Source organism: Podarcis pityusensis (genome assembly GCF_964106645.2).
Source record: "Podarcis pityusensis genome assembly, chromosome: 17".
NCBI lineage: Eukaryota > Metazoa > Chordata > Lepidosauria > Squamata > Lacertidae > Podarcis > Podarcis pityusensis.
This window is the reverse complement of record NC_138042.1, coordinates 36,225,304-36,251,043: the sequence shown is the minus strand read 5'-3', so window position 1 is coordinate 36,251,043 and position 25,740 is coordinate 36,225,304. Positions and strand designations below refer to the sequence as shown.

Genomic DNA, 25,740 nt, shown 5'->3' with positions numbered 1-25,740 from the left:
TACTGATAGGATAAGTGAAGGGGACACACATCAATTTTGCACAAGTTAAGAATAAAGCTATGCTGGCCATACTAAAAAGATTTAAAAGTGAATTTGTTGTAAAAAGTGGAGTGGCCTCTTTGGAGAATTGGCATTTCATGTTCGTACATCTAAATGTTAGAATGGTCTGACTGCTGGTCCAGGAAATAAATGCAATATTCTTCTAATGTAGCTGTATTCCACCAGAGGTTTTCTTTCTTTCTTTTCCTAAATGAAGGCAATTCATGGTTAAATACTTATAAATAAGAGAAATCACAAGCTCAATTGTTGTTGAATTTAGTGGTGCTCTCTTCCATATCAAGCCATTCTGCTTCATTTGAGCAACCAGTATTCTGTAGCAATTGTTAATTAGGCTTTTTGTCATTCATTGATAAGGAAAAGATATAAACTAGCTGTAAACTTTGTGCATCAGTCAGCCATCTCAATATTTAATGGGTCCTTTTTCAAGAACTTCTAATGTCCCCAAACATCAATCCTAAACATGCTTGCATGGAAGTTGATACCACTGAATGTAATTGCAATTGTAGTTTTGTTTTAACATTAAGTCACCATTTGATTTTAAATATATATACCAAGCAAATTTTCATTTATATATATTTTTGCCCACAGACTAAAAATGAGCACATGGGTTTGAGTGAAATTTGGTCCTGTCTTCATGAATACCTCATTAAAACAAATAAATTCTATAACAGTTGATGTTCAGAGTGACACAGTTATTATTGTGGAGCCAAATAATATTTTTAGTTAGCTCTATAGGTGAAGATTATAGAGTAGCAAAATTTCATTCTTGCATGACAGTTCTTACTGACTACAATTTTACAACCACCACATTCTGGTAATACTGTGGTAGTAAGAAACTACACAAACTCTATCCCTGCGGCAAGCCATAAGAAATGTTGCATAAAGAACTTCATTGGTGTTTGCCCCGGTAGTATTTTTTATAAAATAAAATGAGAACCGTTGCTTAACTAGTCAGTTAATGGCAGTTTTAGTAAAATGAGGAGACAGTTTTAGGGTATGATGTGGAATATTATTATAATATGTCCTGCATCCCAAAGGGGCACATTGTATGCAATTAATTTGCCAAAAATTGCATTCAATGTTACCTCTAGTTTCTCTTACAACATGTGAAGTCTGAAAATCAAAGATTACTTAAAATACAGACTGTGTGAGATTTCTGAGAACTAGAATAACTATTGCAAATTTATGTTCACTTCTAATACGACTTATTTTATGAATCTAATGAGAAAGCTGGCATATTATTTTCATGACAGACTCTAATAGTAAAGAAAATTAAAGACTGGTGATTGCTAAGTTAATAGTACTTTTATGATGTAAAATACAAAACTTATGCTTCTATTTTTAACACTTTACCTCTTTCTGTCCACTAAGGTAAAACTATACTAAGACAAAAACAAATACTTTCTTCTAGTTGAACAGTGCTTGAAAAAGCTATTAATAGGTACCTTTGTTATTTCATTACCGCAGTGTAATACTGTGGTTTAGTTACAGTATGAGTAGAGAACAAATAAAGCAATGAAAGTTTTTGTAAAAATACAAGCAGTAAAGCATTTTGTTATGTTCCTTATTTTGTCATTTTGCATTGTTTAGGATTAACATGCAGGGATTACATTCTGATTTGGTTATAGATATATTCAAACATAGAAAAATAGTTTCAGAATTCTGAGTTATTGTATGAAATTATAAAGTAACTTCCAAATAATAGTGCCAATCTTAAATGTTGATAAAGCCCTTTTAGAGCATATATTTACATTTTAGGACCTTTACGAACTTGTCTTCAAAACTTCTAAACTTAGCAAAAGAAAGGGAAAAAGAAAACTGTTACTGGCTTTCTGACAATGGCAGGGAGTGTGTTAAACCAGTGTAAAATTCAATTAAACTGTCTAGCCAGGTTTTCGAAGCTGAAATGCAGACCCTTTCAGTTAAGCTTCTTATTTTCCTGTGACCGACACCAGTGGATACTGTGTTATGCCAAAACCAACAGGCTGTAAAGCACCTTGTTTCATGCTCCCAGCTGATCAATATTTTTATTTTCCAGGCTTGCCCAGAAATATGGAGGCAGTATCACCTAACAGTAAGTAGAAACACCTTTTTTATTTTCTCCTACCCCCAGCCTATTTACTCTTCAGTGAACTGCTGACCATAAAATATAGACAAGAATCTTGTGAAGGAAGATAATAAATATCTGAAGAGGTTTTGCACTGAAGAATGCAAGAATATACTATGCTTCTTCCCCCAACTTTCTTTGAAAACAGTTTATATAACAGTTTTCTTTGAAAACTGTTTATATAACAGAAATCATTCATGTTGGCACCGTGTCACTTTGCTGCCTATAACTTCATCAGTAGCACATAATAGTATAATAATATCTCACGGAAGCACAGAACAGTACTGTTTACAAGTATCATGATCATTCCCAAGTACCAGCATCTATTTGCACATTGTCCAAGGAAAATGATTTTTTCAGCATTTTTACAACTTGTATAGAATGGGAAACTATCATAAGTTTTATCAGTTGAACCTTGTTTAGGAGCCTTAACTTACAAAAATAGCTGCACAACAAATAATCTTCCGTCTTCCTACTGAGCTTGTTAAGCCCAGACAGAAACTAGGGAAATGCGGGCTGTCCATTTGGTTTACGACAAGATTAAATGTTTTGTGTTCCAAAACTTTGTGCAAGTGTATATTTGGCTTCATAGTCCATATAAATACTGAGATTCAAGTTGATTATTCTTGTTTTCAACAGATCATTAAGTGGTCAACAGGCTCAAGCTTGCAAACATCCACCTTCTTAGGTTATTTCATTTAAAGAAATACTGTTGGTACACGTGCTTTCCAGTATGTTTCTTTTGACATTTTAGGATGATAAATCTTTCCCAGTTTCTCCTTAGTTTAAAATACATTTTTAAAATAAGTAAATATGTGAGGTTTCCTTTTTTTTATTTATTTACACATATTCTTTGAGTTATCAGTGAACCTCAAAAACCATTATATGGTAGAAATCATTCATTATGTTTCAGGAAATTTTTATTCAGTATCTTTACTCAAATTGAGCTTTAAACATGGAGAAATTACTTCAATATTTCAAAATATTTTTTCTTTAGTCCCACTTCTGAGTACTAATCAGTTTCTCAAAAGGGATTTTTATCAGGGCAACAGGAAATATAAATTCTTACTTAAAAACTAGTTACTGTTTGCAACAACTATAACCATTCAATTATTTTAGACAAATTTTGCAACTTCTTTCTTAATGTCTGTACTTCCTTGTAATGTTTGCAGTATGTACAGGATTCCCCTAAATTGGGGCAATCCTTTACAGAACATTTTCTTTGCGGGTTCCAGGGTTGATGGTACTTCATTGCTACAACAGAAAATTCATCTCATGGTTAACTAACTGGCTTTTGTTTTGTTTTATTGTTTTAAAAAGTCTACCTTCATTTCCTTAAAAGTTTCTATTTCAATATTGCTGTAAAAGAAATCATATGAGAACACAACAAAAATAAAGCACAAGTAAACATATGATAGGATACAGTGTAACAAAGCTAAAGTAATGAAATGCTTAATGTAGTAGCTACTCAAAAAAGATGCACAAGTAAGTAGTCATTTGTATTTGTGTTTAGATACATACATATACTAATACTAAACAGTTTATTCCACACTTGTCACAAGTTTGGTTGAGCCTAGTTGTTAACGTCTCTTAATAAACCAGAATGTGAAGTATATATCGAATCTGCATAAACAGAACAAATTTTGAATATCGTACAAATATATACCATGTAGGTAATCTTTTAATCCCACTTATTATGCATGTTTGTCAAAGGGTTATATAAAATGTGTGGTTAATTTTTCATGCATAAGCAAAGTGTCCCTAATTAATCATTGTGAATGCTTGTTCAGATCAACAGAACAATATTTGTCACTGCTGAGGCTCTTGGTGATTTTATTCGTTTTGCCAATTTACTGAGAGATTGGGGTGCCATCTATCGACTCATTGAAACTATTGCACTCACATCTATCTTTAGTTCAGATAATGATGTGTAAACAGTGTAACCGATGGTTATGGGTTGTTCTTAGGTTTTGCTTGTGCTTAAGGTCTTTGAAATTTTAGCTCTTTGAAAAAGCTGGTGTCATAATGTCAGGCATACCTTTTCTGTATCCAAATGTCCTTCCAGAAAGAAGAAATTGCAGGGAGTGAGAGATTTAAAGCAATGTTTTAATTAATTTACTGCGGATGTCTTGTTAAATATCTCAGTGGTGTTGGGTTTTCTCATAATAGTAGTCTAGGTGTACTGGTTGCTTTGCATGCAATGGTTTCTTTAAGTTGGCAAATTCATTTCCTTTAAAAAATTATAACATATTCGTTTATACATTAAAAGTACTACAGAACTAATCATATTAAATTGTCATTTCTCTTTCCATTTTTTTAAAAAAGCTTTTTCTTGGTAGATTTTGCAGGTAGCTGTTTTATTTTATTTTTTTGAAAATCAAGATGTTGTTTTAAATGCTCTTAAGCCTAGAGTGGCTGACATACTGCACCCAAAGAGTTCACAAATTCAGAGTCACTTTAACTGAAGTTAAAGTGTATAGTTTGGTATACAACTAATTCCTTGTTTTATCTGTACTAGGTTCATGAATTATGCCCTGTTAAAGCTTCATCTTAATATTTTACATTTTGAGTTGTAAATGTATCCTTGCCACATTTTCATTGGGAAGATAAGGCTTAACTTGAAAAGCTCCTTCTGTCTTCTGGCCTTCATGACTCCAAATATATTGACTTTTAGGAAAGAGTAAGAGAATTGCAATTTTGCATGTAGAAGATGGCCCCATGAAGCTTTAACATGGGTGGGTGGGTGTTTGGATAATGCCCCCATTACATTTTCTGAAATGTACCCAATACCAACTAATAATGTCTATGATAACTGTTAGTAATGGGTGCATGTTTTTGGTTTTTTTAAAAGCTAGCTTGGGATCCAAAGTGATCTGAGTCAGTGGCGAGGAGGAACCTGGAAGTGGTAGATTTTTCCTTCCAGTAGCAACTCTTTATAGGATACTGCTCTGGATGATTTTGGGCGGCTTTTTAGGGGGCATGGGAGGCTGTTGTCTGAAGGATGGAGATTAAAAGCTTCGGATCCCAACTATAATGTTTAACGTATCTTTCAGAATATAGTAAAACTATTTTTTTGCACTGTAATGTAACATGTTTCTAATAATAAATCATTCATTACAATTAACAATAAATAACTTGCTTTCTAATTTTCTGTTTTCCACCCAGAGAACAGTTTCTTTTATTTGACTCTATCTGTATTGATAAAAGTATGTGTATATATGGGGTGGATTAACTGCTCGCTAATATTGTCTCCATAAAGTTAAAAAATCTGGGAATATGTATAATGTACGTGGATTCCTTGCAATGCAATTGGAAGATGGCCTATGAAAAATGCAGGGTAATACTGTATGGGGTAGAAAACAATTGAACGAAACATATACGGTTTCTTCGTTGGAATGAACCAGGGTCAGCATTTTCTTACTTGAGGCTTTACATATATTGGGTACAGTATGTCTGGCATAAAATGAAACTGTGTAGCTGTTATAACTGTGTAGCAAATCGTACTTAGGAATAATGTGCACGCACAAGTATATATATCCTGGCCTAAAATCTATTAGGCCTGTGGTGTGCTATATATCATTATGGACATTGCAATTGGAAAAATGTGTTTCATGTAGTGTATAATGTGATTGTTTTTCTGTATATATATATATTTTAACAATATATTTCTTTGCTGTGGAGCCGGGTTTCTTCTTCTTCTTCAGGGTATCACAGTCTCTCCCATTGCCTTGCTCTGTGCATGCAGTGAGTCCCCCTCCCCCATCGCCTGCCTTTTCTCCTTCATATCAAAGCCCCTCGCCCCAAGATGGCCACCAAGAGAGTTTTACAGCCATCAGACTTTAACCACCAAACACTATCATTTAACACGCTTTTTGACAGTTTGTTAACCTTACTTTTAATCCACTTACATTAAAAAAGGTGAACCAGGAATTGCTGTTTTCGTATGCGTATCTAAAAGACATGAAGACACAATACCTCTTTTGTGCTTAAATTTTGTGCTTGTATTTCTTTGTGTATGATCATTAAAATTCCGCTTGGTCTCCTACCTTTCTTTGAAATAAAAATGTAAGTATGCTTACTTTTAAATCTGAGCCGCACAAAGCAGCTACTGAAATTAAGCACAACTACTGTATGTGTGTATTTCCCTCGATTTAAAGAAATTATAAGAAACTTTATCGTCCACAAGGCCCATTCTACAGAAGAGCAATGATTTAGCTTTTTGGCTGAATTACTCAGAGATTGGTTCCTCATAATCGCACCAATGCCTGTCCTAGTCTGAACTACGACATTTGAACATATAAGCCCGCTAATTGTTGTTATATTACGGTGATGTTTACAAAAGGGCGGTCTGGGGTTTCCTTCGTTTGCTTTATTTAAAAGAATCTTTAAAATAGTTGTATGGCTTTTATCTAATTTCCCCCCAATATTTTGAAAACGTACACAGTATTTTGCCATCCTATTACCCAATCCTATTCATGTTTACTAAGAAGTAAGTCCTGTAGAATTAGGTTGGATGTGCTTGGAAGTAAATGTGTGTAAGATTGTAGCCTTCATAAGATTGTGTTAGCTCTCAGAGCTTTCCAGTTGTAGCATTTACAATTCGTATAATCTATTTTAAAGAATGTATGTCATAGTATTATGTATAATTTGGAGACTTTATAATATTTATTCTAAGCTTCCCATGCCCAAATGCGTCTTTCTGACTAATTAAAATTCATTTGAAACTTCAGTTATCTTCACTTTATATGTGAATTTATGAAGAAAGAGTCATTTGTAGTTTGGGGTAGAGAAAATTGTCAGATGAAAAGATAATTTATGCTAAAAATAAAACTTGGTTTCACAATAAATTCTGCCTCTTTATCCAGTTCTGATAGATAGTTCTAGATAACAGAAGCTGCATTAGTTGACATTTTTAAAATCATTTTGCTATTTATTTCCTGGAAGGCAATACTTGCATTTTACAGGTTTTTGTTTAATTCATAAAATGTATACTTATCAGTGGCTTTTCAGTTAAATCAAGAAATCAAGAAAGAAATTAATTCAACATATGATAAGTACACTAAGTTGAATTTATTTTGTATTTATTTGTTTCAGGGTGTTTTTATTAGTTTTTGTTAGAAAAACTTGTCATACACGTGTAAATAGTGAACATGCACAAGTAAAGCAACACTGCATTATCTGCACTGAGAATTTCCTCTTATCCATAATCTATCTTTTTTCCAGTAAATATCAAAACACCAAATATATTACTTTTTATTATCATATGACAGGCAGCAGCAGTAACTATCTGTAATCTTATTAAAAGCAGCATTAAGTCTGTAATCCTGCACATATATACTTGGAAGTAAATTCAGTGGAAGTTCTCAGCTAACATACATAGACTTGGTCCATATGGGATGTTCATGTTTCCAACCTGCTGAAATGCAAGATGTTACTTTTCTGATAAGGTGTTTTTTCTGGAGCAGTTTAACAATACTTAATTCTCAATGAAATTAGGAGGACTTCCATTTAAACAATTACTGGGGGCCAGACTAGATGACTCTCAGGGTCCCTTCCAGCTCTGCAATTCTATGGTTCTACGTATTGGATTGTATCCTCTGTGATTCAAATATTCTCTAACTACATAGTGATTTCAATATATATGATTTGAAATATGAGTGTGATGTAAGTGCAAATGTGGAGGATTATATCCAATGGTAGTCATACTTTGAATAGTTTCATTGATTTCAGTGCTTCTCCTCTGAGCATGAGTTGGTTGGTTATCTCTCTAACTTTTAAAATTATACACAGAATACGTGTATAATATAGTGTTGCCTTGTTAAAAGTTGTCGACGTTTCTAAATATTTTTAGGGCCAGGGTATTACAGAATACTATACTCTGACAAAAGCATTACCAGTAAGCACTGCTAGTTTACGTATTTTTGATATTTACTAGTAAGAGCCTGGCTATGTGAAAGGGGGGTTCTCAATGCAGATGATATGTTTATGTCTGAATGTTAGCTATTTCCCTTCATGCTTTTGTTTCTGAAGCTTGGCACATTGGACCACAGCTTCTGCATCAAGCATCTGTTGTACATTCTTACCTATAAAAGCTCATAGATAAAAATTCAGTTTTAAAGAATGTGAATTTCCTAGTTGCTGCAACAGGCCCTTGCACTTTCTTTTTAATTGTGCTATGTACAGTCTCTCTAGTTAGAAATATTCACCCAAGCCATCATGCTTTTAAAAGATATTTACATGTGCCTTGTATTAAAATAATGTGGATGGGGCAGGCATTTGAGTTTACGTCCCACTGAAAGCAGTGCAGTGTAGATATTGCAGCAATGACACACAAACGTGCATTCTTACCTAAATCCATCACAGAGGTGGAAGGCCTCCTTCCACCTGCCTTGCCCCACCCCCTGGTCCTGGGATTCTTCATAAGGAAGCTGTGCCTGGAGGAAGAACTGTGAGGGGGGAGAGTCCATCAGGCAAAGCCTCTTTCCACCTGCCTTGCCCCACCCTCCAGTCTCTGCTTCTTATTTTGTATTGTATTATGTTGTGCACTGTGGTTTGCTGTTGTTTTATTGATTGGAGTTTAGAAATTACTTATTGTAATTGTTGAGTGGATTTCTGTTTAATTTTGAAATGCTGATATTTAATATTATTTTATATTATTTTACTGAATGTTGAATGTTATTTTATTTGCATATTGTATATTGTATTATGCATATTGTCTTATTTATATGATGTTAGCCGCTCTGAGCCTGGCTTTGGCTGGGGAGAGCGGGATACAAATAAAATTATTTATTATTATTATTATTATTATTATTATTATTATTATTAGAGTTAGGCATGCTGTAGCCCACTGAAACATCTCTCTTTGTGCCAAACCTAAAATACAATTGATGAAGAAAAATGTTTATAAATGTTGCATTAAAGTTCTAAATTGCATTAACTTGTAAAAGAATATAGCATATAAAATTGAAATTGGGTGATGTTGGTCTGAAATTGCAGGATTGATTATTGTTGCTACACTAGTGTTCCTTAATAGTGGAAATGAGATACTTAGGTATTAAGTTTCTTGTTTGAGAAAAGAAGAACCTTGCAGAAACTTCTGTATCAGCTGCTATTAAATCAAATGAATATTTTGTATTATTCATATAAGAATTGCTGTAGAAATAACTTGTTACAAACTGTACAGGCAACAGTTAAAATTTCTACAACTCCTCAACGTCTCCATTGGGAGAAAAGTAACAATTTTAAACTCCGTGGGCTGTTTGGTTCTACAAACATAACTAACATTTTTTAATATTTTAAAATAATTCCTAAGCCATGTAGGCATCAGTTCTGAAATACTGACAACGTGAGAGTGTCTAACAGTACAATCCTATACATACCTATTCAAAAGTAAGTATCATTGAGTTTATTGAGGCTTACTGCCAGGAAAAATTGTAGCTTTCTCTAGGCTTATGACTTTAGATGTTTTCAGAGTTAAGAGTAATTGAAATGAGTGGGACAAACTTGCCTTGAATCCACATTTGTAACTTGCTGTATAAGGCATGCAGAATGAATTTTGTGCAGTTAATTACAGATTTGCATTCTACTTAGTATTTTCTTTTACACAGTTTAAATGGGATATTTTTGGAGGAAGATTGGTCAAAAGCTTGCATAGATCTGAAGCATTCCATCCATTAACTTTTATTGAGTGTACTTGCTCCCATGCTAGGTTGCTTACCCACACACCTTGCAAGTCAAAAAAGGGGGTGTTGATTGCAGAATCGGTTTGGCATACTCCTGCCTGACTCAATAAAGGATTCTATAAATCCTTCCAATGTCACTGTTTTTCTTATGGAGTGACTTGCTTATGCAATTTGGGGAAATAAGGTTGTAACCACGGCCTTTTAAGAGGACGTGGCTGCCCTTTCTTTGCCTTTGAAAGCCCTGACCAAGCGTTTATTTAGCTCATTTTTGTGCTGAAAGGTGGGTCTTAATCAAGTTTATGATGTTTTCTTCGAGTGTGCAGTATTTTCACTAAAGTAAAAGAGGTGTGAAATTATGCATGTTTTATGCTTCCATTTCTGTAAATATTTGCTCTTTGATTTGTGTACAAAACATCACTGAACAAATTTTACTACATCTTGTACAGTCTTTGTATTTTAAACGGGTTGTATTTATATTTTAAAGTTTACATTAGAATTGTGGCTTTAGTGAGGTATATAAAACCACTTGTGATATGAGCCGTCTCCAGCTTCCAAAGGGCCTAATGGCATTATTTAATTAAGATATTTATATACCTCATTAATTGGCACCAATGACACCTAAAGTGGCTTAGCACAATAAAAAATAAAATAATATTAACAAATATAGTGATACCTCAGGTTACAGATGCTTCAGGTTACAGACGCTTCAGGTTACAGACTCTGCTAACCCAGAAATAGTACCTCAGGTTAAGAACTTTGCTTCAGGATGAGGACAGAAATCGCACGGCAGCGGGAGGCCCATTAGCTAAAGTGACACCTCAGGTTAAGAACAGACTTCCAGAATGAATTAAGTTCTTAACCCAAGGTACCACTGTACACCAGACTCAATACATCAGCATATAAAAACAGAACCATTAAAAGATATAAAATATCCAGCTAACAGTTACATTAGCAGCCAAACATTGTTAATTCAAAATATTTTATTGAACAAATACTGATGTGTGGAGGACAGTGGTGCACTTGTCTCTTGGATATTACTGGGATAACCTTCCAGACTTTGGGCACAACTACAGAAAGCACCCTACCCTGTGCCCAGGCAAAACAAACCTGCCTGCGTGGAGCAAAACTTCATTTTCAGAATGTAACAAATAGAGGAACTATCAGCCTTGCTTGTTTGCTGCATCTTTTATAAGTGTCCCCGCTCCTGGTAGTTAGGAAGGGCCTCAAAATAGGCTTCTAGAATAGAAGAGGCATGGCACCCCATTTCCAAATTCTTGAACCACTGTAATTTCCTTCAACGACAGTACAAATTATGATTTTTGTTGTCAGAGTATCAGTTGATGCAGCACATCCAAAACAGAAGAATATAGTACTCTTCTGGACACCAGGGTTACTGGGTTCATATTAGGCATGCTAATATTAGTTCTGCGTTATCATTGAATGTGAGTTCTGTAACACTTTAAAGATATGAAATAAAAGGAAGACACAGGCCACAATGAATTTCCATAAGCAAGATCAAATGCATGACATGGAAAGTGAAAGGGTTAGATTCTCTTGTAAGTAAAAATCTGATTTTGAGATGTATTCCTTTCACTTTCAATCCTATATTATAAAACGGAGGAGAGCAACATGGTGACTCTTCTAGAAGCTAGACTTTGGGATATAATCCCATGGACAGCTTACATTTTCATTCCGCTTAGAGTGAAAATGTTAGAGTGTTAGGGTTAGAGTGAAAACGTAGACCATCCACAGAATCCACTACTCATTCATATATTTTGTCTTTACTTGAAATTCATGTCCTGGCAGTTGAATGTAGTGAAATACACATTGGACTTTGAAAACCTTGATTCATATCATTGCTCAGTTATGAATCCCTTGATGGCCTTGGGCTAGTCACTATGTCTCCATCTAACCTACCTCCCAGGCCTGTTATGATAATGTCCCTGTGCAGCCCAGACCTCTTTGGAAGAACATAGCAATTACAAAACCCAGTAAAAATAATACTGGCTTCTCAGTTGTGTATCAGGATACAAAAGTATAATTGCTGGTTGCTGGTTGCATAAGTTACAATGAGGTTCAAGTTAACAAACTGTCAAAAATGTGTGTTTTTTTAATGCAAATACTGATTCCCCTCCACCTCAAATTTCTTCCCCCAAAATTCAGTGCAAATATAACCTAACTGGGGTCAGTTCTCTCTGATTCTCCATGCTTGCTTAGAGAAGAGAAATCTGAGACAGAGTCATGGGAGGTGAAAGACAGAGAATGAGAGAGGGGTGTAAACCTAGGAGAGTTGCTTTATGTGGAGTGTAAAGGTGTGATCTTTATAACCATTACATTCACTCTAGAGTGAATCTTCAGAATCGACCATCCCAGATGAATGAATCTTCAACACATGGTCACTGCACTTTTGTGCTTACCTGGGTGTTCAGAGTAGTTAAAGTATGGAGCTACAGAATGTAGTTTTAAACCTGAGCATGAAACAATTTTAGGTTTCCTTCCACTTTTAAATATACAATTGCTAGACAATAATATTGTATGAAATCATACACAAGTATTTTCTAAATGTATATTATAAGCTTTTCTGTGTTGTGAAACTACTCATATTTCAGTTTTCCGTATAATAAAATGTTTATATTTGTGGATGTTGAGTAACTGATGATCACCTCCTGTACCCCCACCTCAAATATACTTTTCAAAGTTCTGAATTAACTAGGAAGTTTTGTACTTAACTAGGAAGCAGTTGAGTGGGCACATGTGGAGTATGGCAATCCTGCAAGTAAACTGGTCCCAAGCTGTTAAGGTCTTCCAGTATAACACCTTGAATTTAGCCCACCAACAAATCAGCAACTCATGCAGATTATATTCTGACATGGCTCCACTCCTGTCTGCAACTGTGCTGCGGCATTCTGCACTAACCGAAGTTTGCGGGTCAATCACAAGGGAAGCCCCACATAGAGTGCATTGCAGTAATCCAGTTGTCAACAACAACAACAACAGCAACAACAACAACTTTTTATCATTTATACCTCACCCATCTGGCTGGGTTTCCCCAGCCACTCTGGGTGGCTCCCAGCAGAACATTGAAAACATGATAAAAGATCAAACATTAAAAACTTTCCTAAACAGGCCTGCTTTAAGATGTCTTCTAAAAGTCAGATATAGTGGTACCTCGGTTTATGAACTTAATCCGTTCCGAAATTCCGTTCTTAAACCGAGGTGTGCTTTCCGTAATGAGGCCTTCCGCCGCTGGTGCCCTTCCACCATTCGGATTCTGTTCTTAGACCGAGGTAAAGTTCTCAAACCAAGACACTATTTCTGGTTTTGTGGAGTTTGTAAACCAAATCTTTCCTAAACTGGACTGTTCTTTTACCTGAGGTGCCACTGTAGTTGTTTATTTCCTTGTCATCTGAAGGGAGGGCATTCCACAAGAAGGCCCTCTGCCTAGTACCCAAATATAGCTTGTAAAAGGCTCTTCTAGCCAGTGAGGCTACCTGGGACTCCAGTGACAAAGCTGGATCCAGAAGCACCTTCAGGCTGTGTACCTACCTACCCCAGGAAGAGTGCAACTCAATTTAGGGCAGGCAGTTGACCGATTTATCAGGCGTGGCAACCACTCACCCACAACTTGCCTCCGACTTGGCAGAATTCAAGCTCAGCTTCTTTTCTCTCATCTTTTCCACCACTGCATCTAGGCACCGATCCAGGACCCACCCAACCACTTGAATTCAGCTGTTATGGAGTAGAGCTGAGTGCCAATGGCACCTTGCCCCCAAACCTCTAATGACTTCACCCAGCAGCTTCATTTAGATATTAAATAGCATTGGGTATAAAACACTGCCCTGCCTGCGGTCCAGAAAACTCTCTCCCAGTGCTACTCTCTGGACCCGGTCCTGTAGATAGGAATGGAACCACTGTAACACAATGTCTCCGGTTCCTATTCTGCAAAGCCAGTCAAGGGGGATACCATGAACAACGGCACTGAAAACCGCAGAGAGATCAGGTAGCAGGAGAAAAGTTGTACTCTATTTGCCCTGTGTAATGGGTTTAGGGGTTGCTCGTGCGTAAGTTGCCGCCACTCCTGGCTAGGTTACCTGGTTGAACCCTTTCTGACTGAACAGCCTCTAGCATCGTGACTGTCTCAGTTGCTGGCAGAATCCGTCAGTGGGCGTTTCTTAAACTTCTTCCAGCACAAAAGTTCTTTGACGCCTAGTCTCCGCCTAGTCTCCCTGCGTGGAAGCCTTCTGCGCAGGGAGGGTGTGGGCAGCGGAGGACCCGTACTCTCTCCGCTGGTCTCCGGCGAGGAGTCTTGGAGCCTCCTCTCCGATTCCCTCATCTGCCCCCCTTCTCTACTGGTGTTACACTGATTTCCTTCCCCAGCAGACGGGCTGCCTCTCTCCCTACTGGGACCCTCTCCGGCATCCCTCTGGAGCCTTCCCTCCGCCTCTAGCTCCGTTGGCAGTTCCCTGACACCCTGCTCTCTGTAAAGGCCATCATCTGTAAAAAACAAAACAAAACGAAAAACGAAAAAAACCACCTATTGGTCTTATTGGTGCAGCCATTATTTTGTTAGGAATGTGATGTGTATATTGATTTTGAAATCCAAAGCAATTATTATTATTAGCAGCAGCAACAACAACAACAACAACTGTACAGTTTAGGATCTCATTTACGGTTCTGCATTTTTTCCCTTAAAATTTATGAACAAGTCTTCTATCTGTAGTAACTTACGGGCTTATACCAGATGTGACATGATTTACACTTATTCATTGTAATACAGGAGAAAATTTTAAAATTAAACAAAAATTTAGTGAAATTTCATTCAAGTCCCAAAAGGATCATATGAGAGTATACAATACTATGGCTGACTGAACACCATCCGATTTTCATGTTGAGTGTTATGAAAGAATGACTGAGTGACTAATGACACACAGGGGCGTTGGTACAGCGGGGCCAAGTTCTGGGTCTTTTGAACCAGGCCTCAGATCTCCTACCCCTTTCTCTCCTTTTAAACCTACGTGGTGTTTTGTTTTTTAAACTTTGCTTATAGGGTGACTGGGCATACAGCAAAGTGGAATGCTGGTAGGATGCCAGTCACCCACTATCTTAATTTGTCTAGAGGCACCTGTCCATCTAAACAGGCATGTGCATATTTATGTCATGGACCTGTGTCCCAGAATCCTTGAAGGACGCAGCAGTGCTCCTGGTGACACAACACCCGTGCCAGTGAGTGGGGTGAAATGGGCAATGTTTTTGGTGGTTTGTGCAGCTTTTGCTACTTAAAGAAGGAAATAAATTAAGTTCTTTGAAAGATCTTCACTCCTTCCAATGCTGCATCACGGATCTCTTCTCTGTGTTTTGTCTTTTAAAGTAGTGGACAGCAATTCACCCGGAAGCCTAGCTCTGACCCCTATTTTATAACAGCAGGATGTATGATTACTCCTGCAGGATTTATGGCAGTGTGAGCATATAGCTGAAGAAAAAAAATGTGCCGTATTAATCATTGGGTAAGCTCCTAGGTAACGGTTTGTTAGCAGCATGTAGTTTGGCATCATTTGAAACTTCTGCACTGTGACATTAAAAATTTCACAAGTATTCAGCAGCACAGTGGGAGAGGAGATGTTGTGTTACACATGTTTCATTCACTGTTCTCTCTCTGCATCCATATGCTTAGCCACTGATAGTTTCTGTTATCAGTGATCCACATATCAAGAACTGATTAAATGCTCATATAGATTGAACTGATATTTTTCTAAATGTTACACTCACTGTAAGGCTCACAGTGTTTTATAATAATACATGATGGTGTTGGTTGAGAATTCAAAGACTGTTTCTCTCCATATTGTGCAGTGGTATGCTGTCATGTCTGTAGCAGTTACTACATGCTGGTAGGATCTGACATGGCGGGGAAGTAGTTATTACTTCCTTCCTGATTTTTAAAAAGCTTTTAGTTACATCAGCGATTCTTCTGCTTTGCATGCAGTCTTCAGAAGTCATTAGTTCCAGATTCTTTAGAGGAGACATACAACTACTCAACGTGGCATGGAATCAGGCCAGTCAGTCCCAGTCGATTATTTCTACCTTCAAAAAGCAGAATGGCCAGGGATATAAAAAATATGGCTGGGTTTTGTAGTTGAGCATTAGTTTCTACTGAAAAGTCTGTCCTGACCATAATAGCAGAGCAATGTTCCATGCATTTATCAACACTGATGCTGTCTGGTGAAATTGACTCATACTTTATGTAGGCTGATGAACGCATGAAACAACTTTTTTACTTTTAACCTATGATTTATTCCATAGTTTTAGATTATCTTTTCCCTTTCAGTTTTTTTTTAAATAATTTTTTAAGCTATTCTTCATTCCCAGGTCCCCATCACATACAAACTGGCCTCAGCAGAACAGAATTCTGTTTGTAGGGCTCTGAGCTGCTGAATGCTTGATTTGGCTGCTCTGGCACATAGTCAGAGTGCCAGCAGTTTGTTCTGAGTTGGCCTAGAAGGGGAAGGAGGTTACACCTTGCTATCTGCACACAGAGTAAACATGATTATACCCCAAAGCAAATGAATGTTAAACCATCTCAAATATTTCTAGTCGAAAGAGTTAATTTCAAGGTATAATGCAGACAACTACTTTTAATTGAAAAAATGTTTCCCAATCAGAACAGTGACTGATTTAGCAGTATATTGCCCAAATGCAGAAAACATTTCTGCGTACACAAAGGGTAACTTTGCTTGTACAGTTTTAATAAAATCTTCCTTTTTATAATATTATTAATACCTGTTGATCCATCAACACAGCTTTTCTGTGATGCCATTCAGCTGTTTTTAAGGAAATTGCAGTGTTGGCTGAGTAGCAAACACTCAGGTCTGCTTTTCTAGTAGGAATTTCCTGTTAAATAAATGAAGGGGAAGACATACTGTCATCTTTTTGCTCCTTCATCTTAAGCCTCTGATCTTCTGCTTCTGAGCACAAGGAGTCAAAAGGATTCTGTACTGGAGTTGCAGATTTCTTAAGGCCATGATTGTCTTTCCTTGGTGTGGCGTTTGGCCTAGGATGGGTCATAAGGAAAGGGTTAAAATGGGTGTGATGTGATTGGCCAGTGAGAATGCAAGGGGGGAGTAAAAGTTAGAGTGGGAGGTTTTGAAAGTTGAGGGTTGAGGTTTGGGAGTTGAGAGTTGAGGTTTGGGAGTGAAGAAGGAAGAGGGAGGATTAGGTGTGGGTTGGTACAGTTGTATTGTGAGAGAGTGAGAGGAATTGTTAGGTGGAGTCAGATAGATAGTTGGGAATAATCAGTCTGAAGTTGTTAGAAACTAAGAATAAGAAACTGACAAGAGAAAAATTAACTATAACCATAAGCTTGTTCCTGCATTTAAAAAGAAACTTGATTGTTTGTTAATGTTAACAACTGACTGGACTCCGTGTGTCCCCGTGAGATACGGGGTGGTGGCAGCGGAAAAAGCAATCGCAGTGGTGGCACAGGGTCAATAGACCGTCAAACTTCCGGGGGCCCTGTGTGATCACCATACTTGGCAAAAGATATTGGGCCAATCTGCTTTGTTTTGTTGCTTGGATACACCACCTTATCATCATTATAGAAACTAATGGGTCTTATAAGTCGCTCATCTCCACTGTTGTAATGTTGCAGTTAATTGGGGGAGGGGGTTGTAAAAGAATTAAACTAATGCAAAGGAAAGTGAAAATATTTTAATTGCATATGCCCAAACTAAAAACAAATAGTGTAGCTCAGAACAAAGCAACTACTATCACTGCCATCTTGAATTAGCATCACCCTTACACGTTTGTTGTTCACTAGTAATCTTTCTGCCCACTATTGCACATTTATCAATTACATCCTTAATCTTATCCTCAACATCCTCCTGCATTTGGACCTGTTTCTGCATATATTGAATTATTTTATCATTGCTTTTGAATCATTTTCTTGAAGTATCTGTGGAATTCTCTGTGCCTTGCTTTAATTTTTCCTCTGTTAACCTCATTAGTTTCTTTTCTCTTAACAATTCCTTTCCTTCATTCATATATTTTTAATTCATTAGAAAAAAATGTCCTTCATATCCTCTGTTTGTTACATGCCTACTTGCCTCCTCCTATCCAAGTTTCTCTCTTTTAATGTTTCCCATTAGAAAAAAAATCACTGATTTCCCATTGCAAGGTCCTTCTCTCCATGTACTTTACGTAACACTATTCAAATCTTAAATTTGTCCAATTCATTCCTCTCTATAAGCAAATTATCAAATTCCTGAATCAAAGTTCAATAATGATTTAATTTGTTCTTTAGCCAATTATTTTTTTAACATCTAAACACATTATAAAAAAAACTGATTAGCCTATTACTTTTATTAAGTTAGGGCACTAGCTGCTGTCTCAAGAGGGGAAAGGCACACCACAGGGAGTCAATTACAATATCAGGAAAGAAAAAAGGGGGTAACGTGAATACAAATAGGCATCTAATACAATATAATTTTCCAAAATTCACAGGTTCTGTAATGAGAAGAAGTCTTGAACTCTGCCCAGATGGATTTGACCCAAAGCTTACACTCTTTTTGACAGTCTTTCCTTTGTGATCGTACAGGTGTCGATTCACTTAATCTCAGGTGCAAGAATATAACAACATGGCTAGAGCAGTTACCACAGATGGTCCCTTGAAAGCAAGTTCAGGCCGCCAAGAAGATACAGAAACTTCCTTAAGGCTGAATGGTTCTCTCCACTGATCTACACCATCTCTTGTAGTCATTAATGAAGCTGCCTTTTTTTGTACGTTCCTTTGATCCTTTCTCTGAGAACTGTGCAGTCACCAAGGTGGGGCACTGCCTCAGCATCTGCTGGGAAGATACACTCTTCCCAACCTCGTCCCAGCCCTTAAAGGAAGTAGACAGTCCATCTCTTCACTGCAAGAGGTCTGATGAAGTGGCAGCTGAATAGCAACCCTTGCCCACACTTCCTTCACTATCCACTGGGAAGATACGTCAGAAGCCCAGCAAGGACCCTTCCCTTCCCAGCCTCTTCCCAGTCCTTCAATTCCTTAAAGGGACTAGACTAGACTAGGCTGTCCATCCCATTCCTGTAGGAGGTCTGGTGAAGCAGCAGCTGAAGAGCAACCACAATCTTTTCATCCACCGGGAATCTGTTTGTAGGACAGCGCTAAAACGCACACACATGCACCACGTTTAAATTTATTTTTACACTTTCTCAGCACCTGTTGTTCTGTGGTTTGTTCGTTGTGGTCGGCTCATTATGCTGTTTTCTTATTGCGAACAAAAATAATATATTTCATTTAATGCACAGTTCCTTTTTTAAAACGTGCAAACACTTTCATATTGCAGGTTATTTTGGGCACTTCCTGCATATTTGAAGTTGGTTAAACGCAGTAGTAAAGATCAGAAAGTGAAGCTCCTCAGCATGTTACTAACAAATATAACTGATTCAGTGATATGTATCTACTAGGTTTATAAGCAGTGCTTTTCTTCTGGAGAAAAGGGTGCCAGTACTCACCATAAAGTTGTTGCAGTAAGTGCCACACTTTTAACCAGTGCTTTCTTCTAGAAAAAAAGACCTGCCAATACAGCGTACCCTTGAGTACCCCTGGGAAAAAGCACTGTTTATAAGTACAGTGGTACCTCAGGTTAAGTACTTAATTCGTTCCGGAGGTCCGTTCTTAACCTGAAACTGTTCTTAACCTGAAGCACCACTTTAGCTAATGGGGCCTCCCACTGCTGCCGCGCCGCCGGAGCATGATTTCTGTTCTCATCCTGAAGCAAAGTTCTTAAGCTGAAGCACTATTTCTGGGTTAGCGGAGTCTGTAACCTGAAGCATATGTAACCTGAAGTGTATGTAACCCGAGGTACCACTGTACAGCAAATGTGTTCATACAGGTTAATATACAAATTTGCGCACATGTTCATATGCCGTTGTACTCAGGCTCGTTTAGAAAAGTATGCTAGCTTCCCTCATAAACGTCCTGATAAAATGAACATGGGATCTCCACTCCCAATCATCATCCAAGCTTGTGGTTCCTTTCCATCCTTTTAGCTAAGAGGTTTCTTTGTGAGCTAGGCCATGTGTCCATCATTGTTTGAGGTCCAAACATTGGCAAAATACCCTGTCACTGATCCAGAGTGTTGTGAATGGTAGCCCCTCGCCGACAATTGGTGGAGGTTCCTAGAAATATCCCTGAGAGGATTATTTAACCTTTCAATTTAGGGGGCACAAAGCCTTGCTGATTAATGAACTTTCTGATGGATGCTGATAAGCGGCTCTGTTTCTTTATTTCCTCTAAAAGTGATTCCTCCTTCTGCCCCATATTACTATAATCTTAAACATAAAATGTGGCAAATAGATTAAAAAAAAACAGCACTGAAGAGTTTATCTGGTTGGCAAACTGAAGGAGCTAAATTAAAATTGGTAATGAAAGCAGTGGCTGAGCCCTGCGTATGGTTTTTAAAATGTGCTCTGTATTTTGAAGAGACTTATTCTCTAGCTTGCCTAGTAATGACTCTGCTTTTGGTGCACAGTCCGGGGCTGGCTTCTGTTATCCCCCCCAAAAATGAGTTGTGTTATCTGGATGACTGCAGACACATATGCATCCCCCTTTCTCACTGCATGGGCAGACAAGGTCGATAGCATTACAAGGTATTTGTGGCAGTGCTTGTTTCAGTTTTCAGAGCTGCCAGTTTCCAGCCAGATTTGAATTACAAAAGAAGAAGCTGGCATGAAAATTGAAAGGGTTTATCGGCTAGTCTGAAGCCTCATAGCACATTGCTTATTTATGCAGTCCATTTGCACCAGGAAATATAAAAAAAAGGAAATACATTTTTAAAATAAGGCCATAAAGACCCAGATATGTTTAAGATGGCAAATAAAATATAGATACCTATAATATCTTTCCAGGAAACGATTTCACTTAATGTTGCACATTACTTTAGAGGAGCATTTATGTTGCTGTCATAAATTTGTGTGTTTATGTCACTGTACAGGTAGTCTCTGGGGATTAAGCAGGAAGCCTCTGCTAACTTACTTTAAAATTAAAATAGAGGAAAGATAGGTCTGGAGCTTGAGAGCTCCATAGGAAATGGTTGGGAGTTTAATGCACCACCCTATTTAAATAATGCTTTTCATTCCATGTAAAATTAGCTATGGACCAGTGAGTATGTGGCACGACCTTTGGGGAAAATTAGGATGCTTTTTAAGCCATGAAGATTTTGGAGCGTTTAGAAGTTGGCTTGCATTTCTCAGTCTAGGGTGTGTGTGTGTGTGTGTGTGTGTGTGTGTGTGTGTGATATTGCAAATCAATTTTTGAGAGTGCTACATATATGTAAGCTTCAAAAGATTATGTTCACAGTCGCTTTTTCTCTGTAGATTTTAACATTTTTCCATAGTGGTAGCTGCTATAATTTGCATCTATTTACAATTCATTATGTAATGTCTATTCTGTAGAAGCTATTGTGTCATACCTCTTGTACTATGTATTGAACAACTTACATGTCATTTTTCTGGCCATTTGCAAGTTCTAGCCCAATTAAAAAGCCTGCCATTTAAACAAAACCTAATATCATACTCCACTCTCTGACAGTATTCAGGTGCATTTAAGCATTTCCCATAAGAGCCCTTATCTTATGGGGTTTGGTCATAGCTACATGGAACCATTCCTAGCTTTAATCTTCAGATCAAAGTTCACAACCAGAATGCAATCTATGAAGGAAAAATGTAAACCTTTCTGGAGAAAGCTTTGGATTTTATTGGGTTTATTATAGTAAAAAAAGAAGAAAAAAGTTTAATTTAAATAAGTCAAACATCAAGTCTGTTAACATTTTAAGTACTTTTACCTTAAAGTCAAAACGTTGACATTCACACTTCTATAAATTAGTAGTGTGTGCAGCTCTTTTTCATGAATTTTCAAAAGGATTGTTATTTTGTAGCATGTGTGACTTAATGATGCAATCACTCAATAGGACTGAAAAAGAAGAGAAAAACATCCAAAGGAGCTGTTCCGGTCTGTTGTGTACATAATACATGTTTCAAAAATCTGCCTAATTAAGGAATTACCCAGTGGAGTGGGAATCTATTGGGTGCGTGACATGATTCAAACCCCCCACCCGTCCAAAGAAAGTACACAATTATGACATTAAATTATATCTGGTATTGGCAGTTTTTAAACTGGAAAAAATGACCCATGTAGTATGTCTCCTAAAAAGGATGAAATAGTTCATCATGTATACTTAATGGAGTGTTATTTGAGATAGAAAAATTTGCTTGTTTCTACTTACCATGATATGCTGCACCTGCTATTAACATGTATGTGTCACAGATTTGTCCTTCATATAAGAGGCAGACCGTTTTAACTATTAGAAAGTTGCTTCTTAAATATTGCATCATCTTAATTGTCTATGGTGGTTATGCACATTGCAGGTTCATTTACGTATGCCATGTATCAGCAGGGCTCGTAACCACAAGCTCCATTCTGCAGAATTTCTCCTCACTGTTAATTGCTTGCACCTGACATCAGCTACTAAGTTATTGCCTGATACTTAGCCATACCTTAGGTGCTCTACATATAATGTATATCGGGTGCATCACTGGTTACATTACCATAATAGTGTGTGTGGAGAGTCTTTGATGATTCAGAGGCACTTTTGCTTGCTTCAGCTTGTCTCAACCAATCTTTTTCTCCTTATCAAGTCAATGAAAGCTATTCTTGAACCAATCAGCTTTGCGGACCAGTCCTCAAGAACTAGACCTATAGTTTAGTTTAAAAGGTCGTGGAGCTTTTCACTCCACTGGGGAGATGAATGGAGCAACTGCTTCAAGATGAATACTTTATATCAGTTTCAAGGGTAAATTATGTAGTTTCCACTGAAAGTTTCATTATCGGGATGGAATGCACCTTTTGACACCTTTAAAAAGTTGTACTTGGTGACTGGCACCCGATTTGCTGCATATGTTAGGAAGCAGGTTTGTCCTCCTATCTGGTGTCTAGGAAATGTTGACTTAAAAAAGAGAGTTTTGCAGGCCTGTCCAATAATCTTTGAATTGCGCTCATTGGGTGGGGAAAGTTATAACTTGAGACTCCTGGTTCCAGTGACTATAATTATCTAGCTTCTCCCCTCTTTCCCATTCCAGTTCCATCTTTTTCAGCAACTTCACCACCATACATTCGCCTGGCCAATGCATAGCTGCTGCTTCTTCTTTCTCTCTGCCTATCACACTCAGATTGGAGAAATGGAATGAAGAAAGTGCATGAGTCTATACTGTAGTGTGGCGTGATTTCATTCAGGCTGTGTGGTCTGTCTGGATTAATCTTCTGGAGAAAGGAGAGGGCTTACACATGACAGTCACTGCCTCCTGCTCACAGCCCTTCCCAGCAAATTGTGTTTCAGCTGAGGGCCGTTTGGTTAGCATATAATGCTTAGGATTTTCCCAAATGAAAGGTTGTAGTTTCCCCATGTGCTGTCTACTGCCTCCTGAAAACCTTTAAACATGATAGCAATGCAATGGAAAGAGCTCACAAAAAGGTGCTGCTACTGTAACATTTTAAGGATTCTCAGGAGAAAAAGACTTATGAATGAAGTGAAAGCAAGGAGTTGTGGCTGGTGGAATACAGTTTTAGATAGAAAAATCTGCTGTATTTTGGAAAGCTGTTTGTTTGCTGTGAATTTGGACACTTCTTAAGATACTGCAACCAAATTTTGCATGATGGTTCCTGAGATCAGGGAGCACGTTTAGATACAATTGGATATCATTTTGAATCAAGATGGCAGACTGAAACTTTCAGAATTCCACTGATTTTAACACCTAATTTTAAAACTGCACTGATTTGGGAGTTTCTTAGATTTCCCAAACAATGCCGGACATGACGTTGCTAGCTGACTATAATCCCAAAGCTATGGCTCTGAGCAGGAGGCAGTGACTGTCATGTGTAAGCCCTCCCCTTTCTCCAGAAGATTAATCCAGACAGACCACACAGCCTGAATGAAATCACGCCACACTACAGTGTAGACTCATGCACTTTCTGGCTTATGGACTGTATCCAATAATATAGCATTAAATAAGCCTCCCATCAGAGACACGGGTGGCGCTGTGAGTTAAACCACTGAGCCTAGGGCTTGCCAATCAGAAGGTTGGCGGTTGGAATCCCCGCGACGGGGTGAGCTCCCATTGCTCAGTCCCTGCTCCTGCAAACCTAGCAGTTCGAAAGCACGAAGTTCGAAACTACTTCACTCCAATCTAGTGTGCCATCTTAGCTTGTCATCTGCATCTTCCTGGGCCTGACAGGTTTGTCTTCTTAAAAGCATTTCTGTGGTAGGGAAGAGCAAGTTTACTTTGGGATGAAGATTCTCATACTGAAGATAGTGCCAGAGTATTCTGTATATAGGAAGTGAGAAGTAACAAATGCCTTGGTCAGATTCTAACTGGAAACTAAGCCTTATGAGGAACGATTGAGGGAGTTGGGTATGTTTAGCCTGGAGAAGAGAAGACTGAGAGGTGATAGGATAGCCATCTTCAAATATCTGTTGGACTGTCACATGGAAGATGGAGTAAGATTTTTTTATGGTTCTTCAGAGAACCAGTAGATTTCAATTTTTTTCTCTTTTTTTTATTTTATTTAACTGTTATAGTTATTACAAGTCATGAATAACTGTATTTTAAAGTTTAGCCTTAGGCTTAATTATTACCAAGTCTGAGAGGGAGAGAGAATCGCTCAGCTTCTTGTCTGAAGGAAAGGAGGGAAGGAAGTTTTACTCTGAAGTGAACTACTTTCCCCTCTCCAACAAAAAGGAAACTTCATAAAGTTTTCTGTTCCTGGAAATTTTTTTGGATTCATGTAATGAATTTCTGAAATTTTCCAAAACATAATCTAGAGGGGGAAAATAATAACCCACAGGCCTCACCTTTGAAACCAGGGAGATGGGACAAGAAAGAAGCCCAAGTAGGAAAGAAAGTTTGAGCAGTTCTGTATGTAGGCGACATTCACTATGTCCCACTTGTGAGATTTCTGTCCACGTTACAGGAGGATAGCTGCAGCTACATAGATTTCAAGATTGTTCCAGTAAAAGATGGTGTAGTTCAGATGCATATTTGTTGGCTAAGATAAGCAAAAATTCATAGCAAAAATTCTGATGTAAACAAAGCTCAAGTTTGGGCTTATGGACTGTATCCAATAATATAGCATTAAATAAGCCTCCCATCAGAGACATGGGTGGCGCTGTGAGTTAAACCACTGAGCCTAGGGCTTGCCAATCAGAAGGTTGGCGGTTGGAATCCCCGCGACAGGGTGAGCTCCCATTGCTCAGTCCCTGCTCCTGCAAACCTAGCAGTTCGAAAGCACGAAGTGCAAGTAGATAAATAGGTACCGCTCTGGCGGGAAGGTAAATGGTGTTTCCGTGCGCTGCTCTGGTTCGTCAGAAGCGGCTTAGTCATGCTGGCCACATGACCCGGAAGCTGTACGCTGGCTCGCTCGGCCAATAAAGCGAGATGAGCGCCGCAACCCCAGAGCCGTCCACGACTGGACCTAATGGTCAGGGGTCCCTTTACCTTTAAGCCTCCCATCAGTTCAATAATTTTCTCTTGTGCAACAGGGCTTCCCTCTGCATGACCCTTAAATCTGTTCTGGGGGTTCCACCAACTGTCCACAGCAGATTTGGAGAGGGTAGAGGGTGGGAAAGGGGGGAGTCACACGGCACAAGTGCAAATGCTTTCATGGACATTTTTATGTAGAGCAGAGATGAGGAACTGGATTTGGTGGATGGATTAGATTATGATTTCCCTGCCCTTAACATTTCCATCACCTGACTCACAGTGATGCCAGGTTACCTTTTTATACCAGCAGAATGATAGCTGGTATAAACTGATTAATGTCACAAGACTGTAACCTCAGATTCA

The 25,740-nt window shown here is 38.0% G+C and overlaps 1 protein-coding gene across 3 annotated transcripts in view; it reads left to right on the top strand.

Annotated features, from left to right (window-relative positions):
* Positions 1–25,740, top strand: part of ZCCHC7 (zinc finger CCHC-type containing 7) — a 128,069-nt gene that overhangs the window by 90,710 nt on the left and 11,619 nt on the right. For all 3 annotated transcript variants that reach the window (XM_080986858.1, XM_080986860.1, XM_080986859.1), the window contains exon 6: positions 2,099–2,134. In XM_080986858.1, the coding sequence (XP_080842984.1) occupies positions 2,099–2,134 (36 nt within the window). The remainder of the gene's footprint in view (positions 1–2,098; positions 2,135–25,740) is intronic.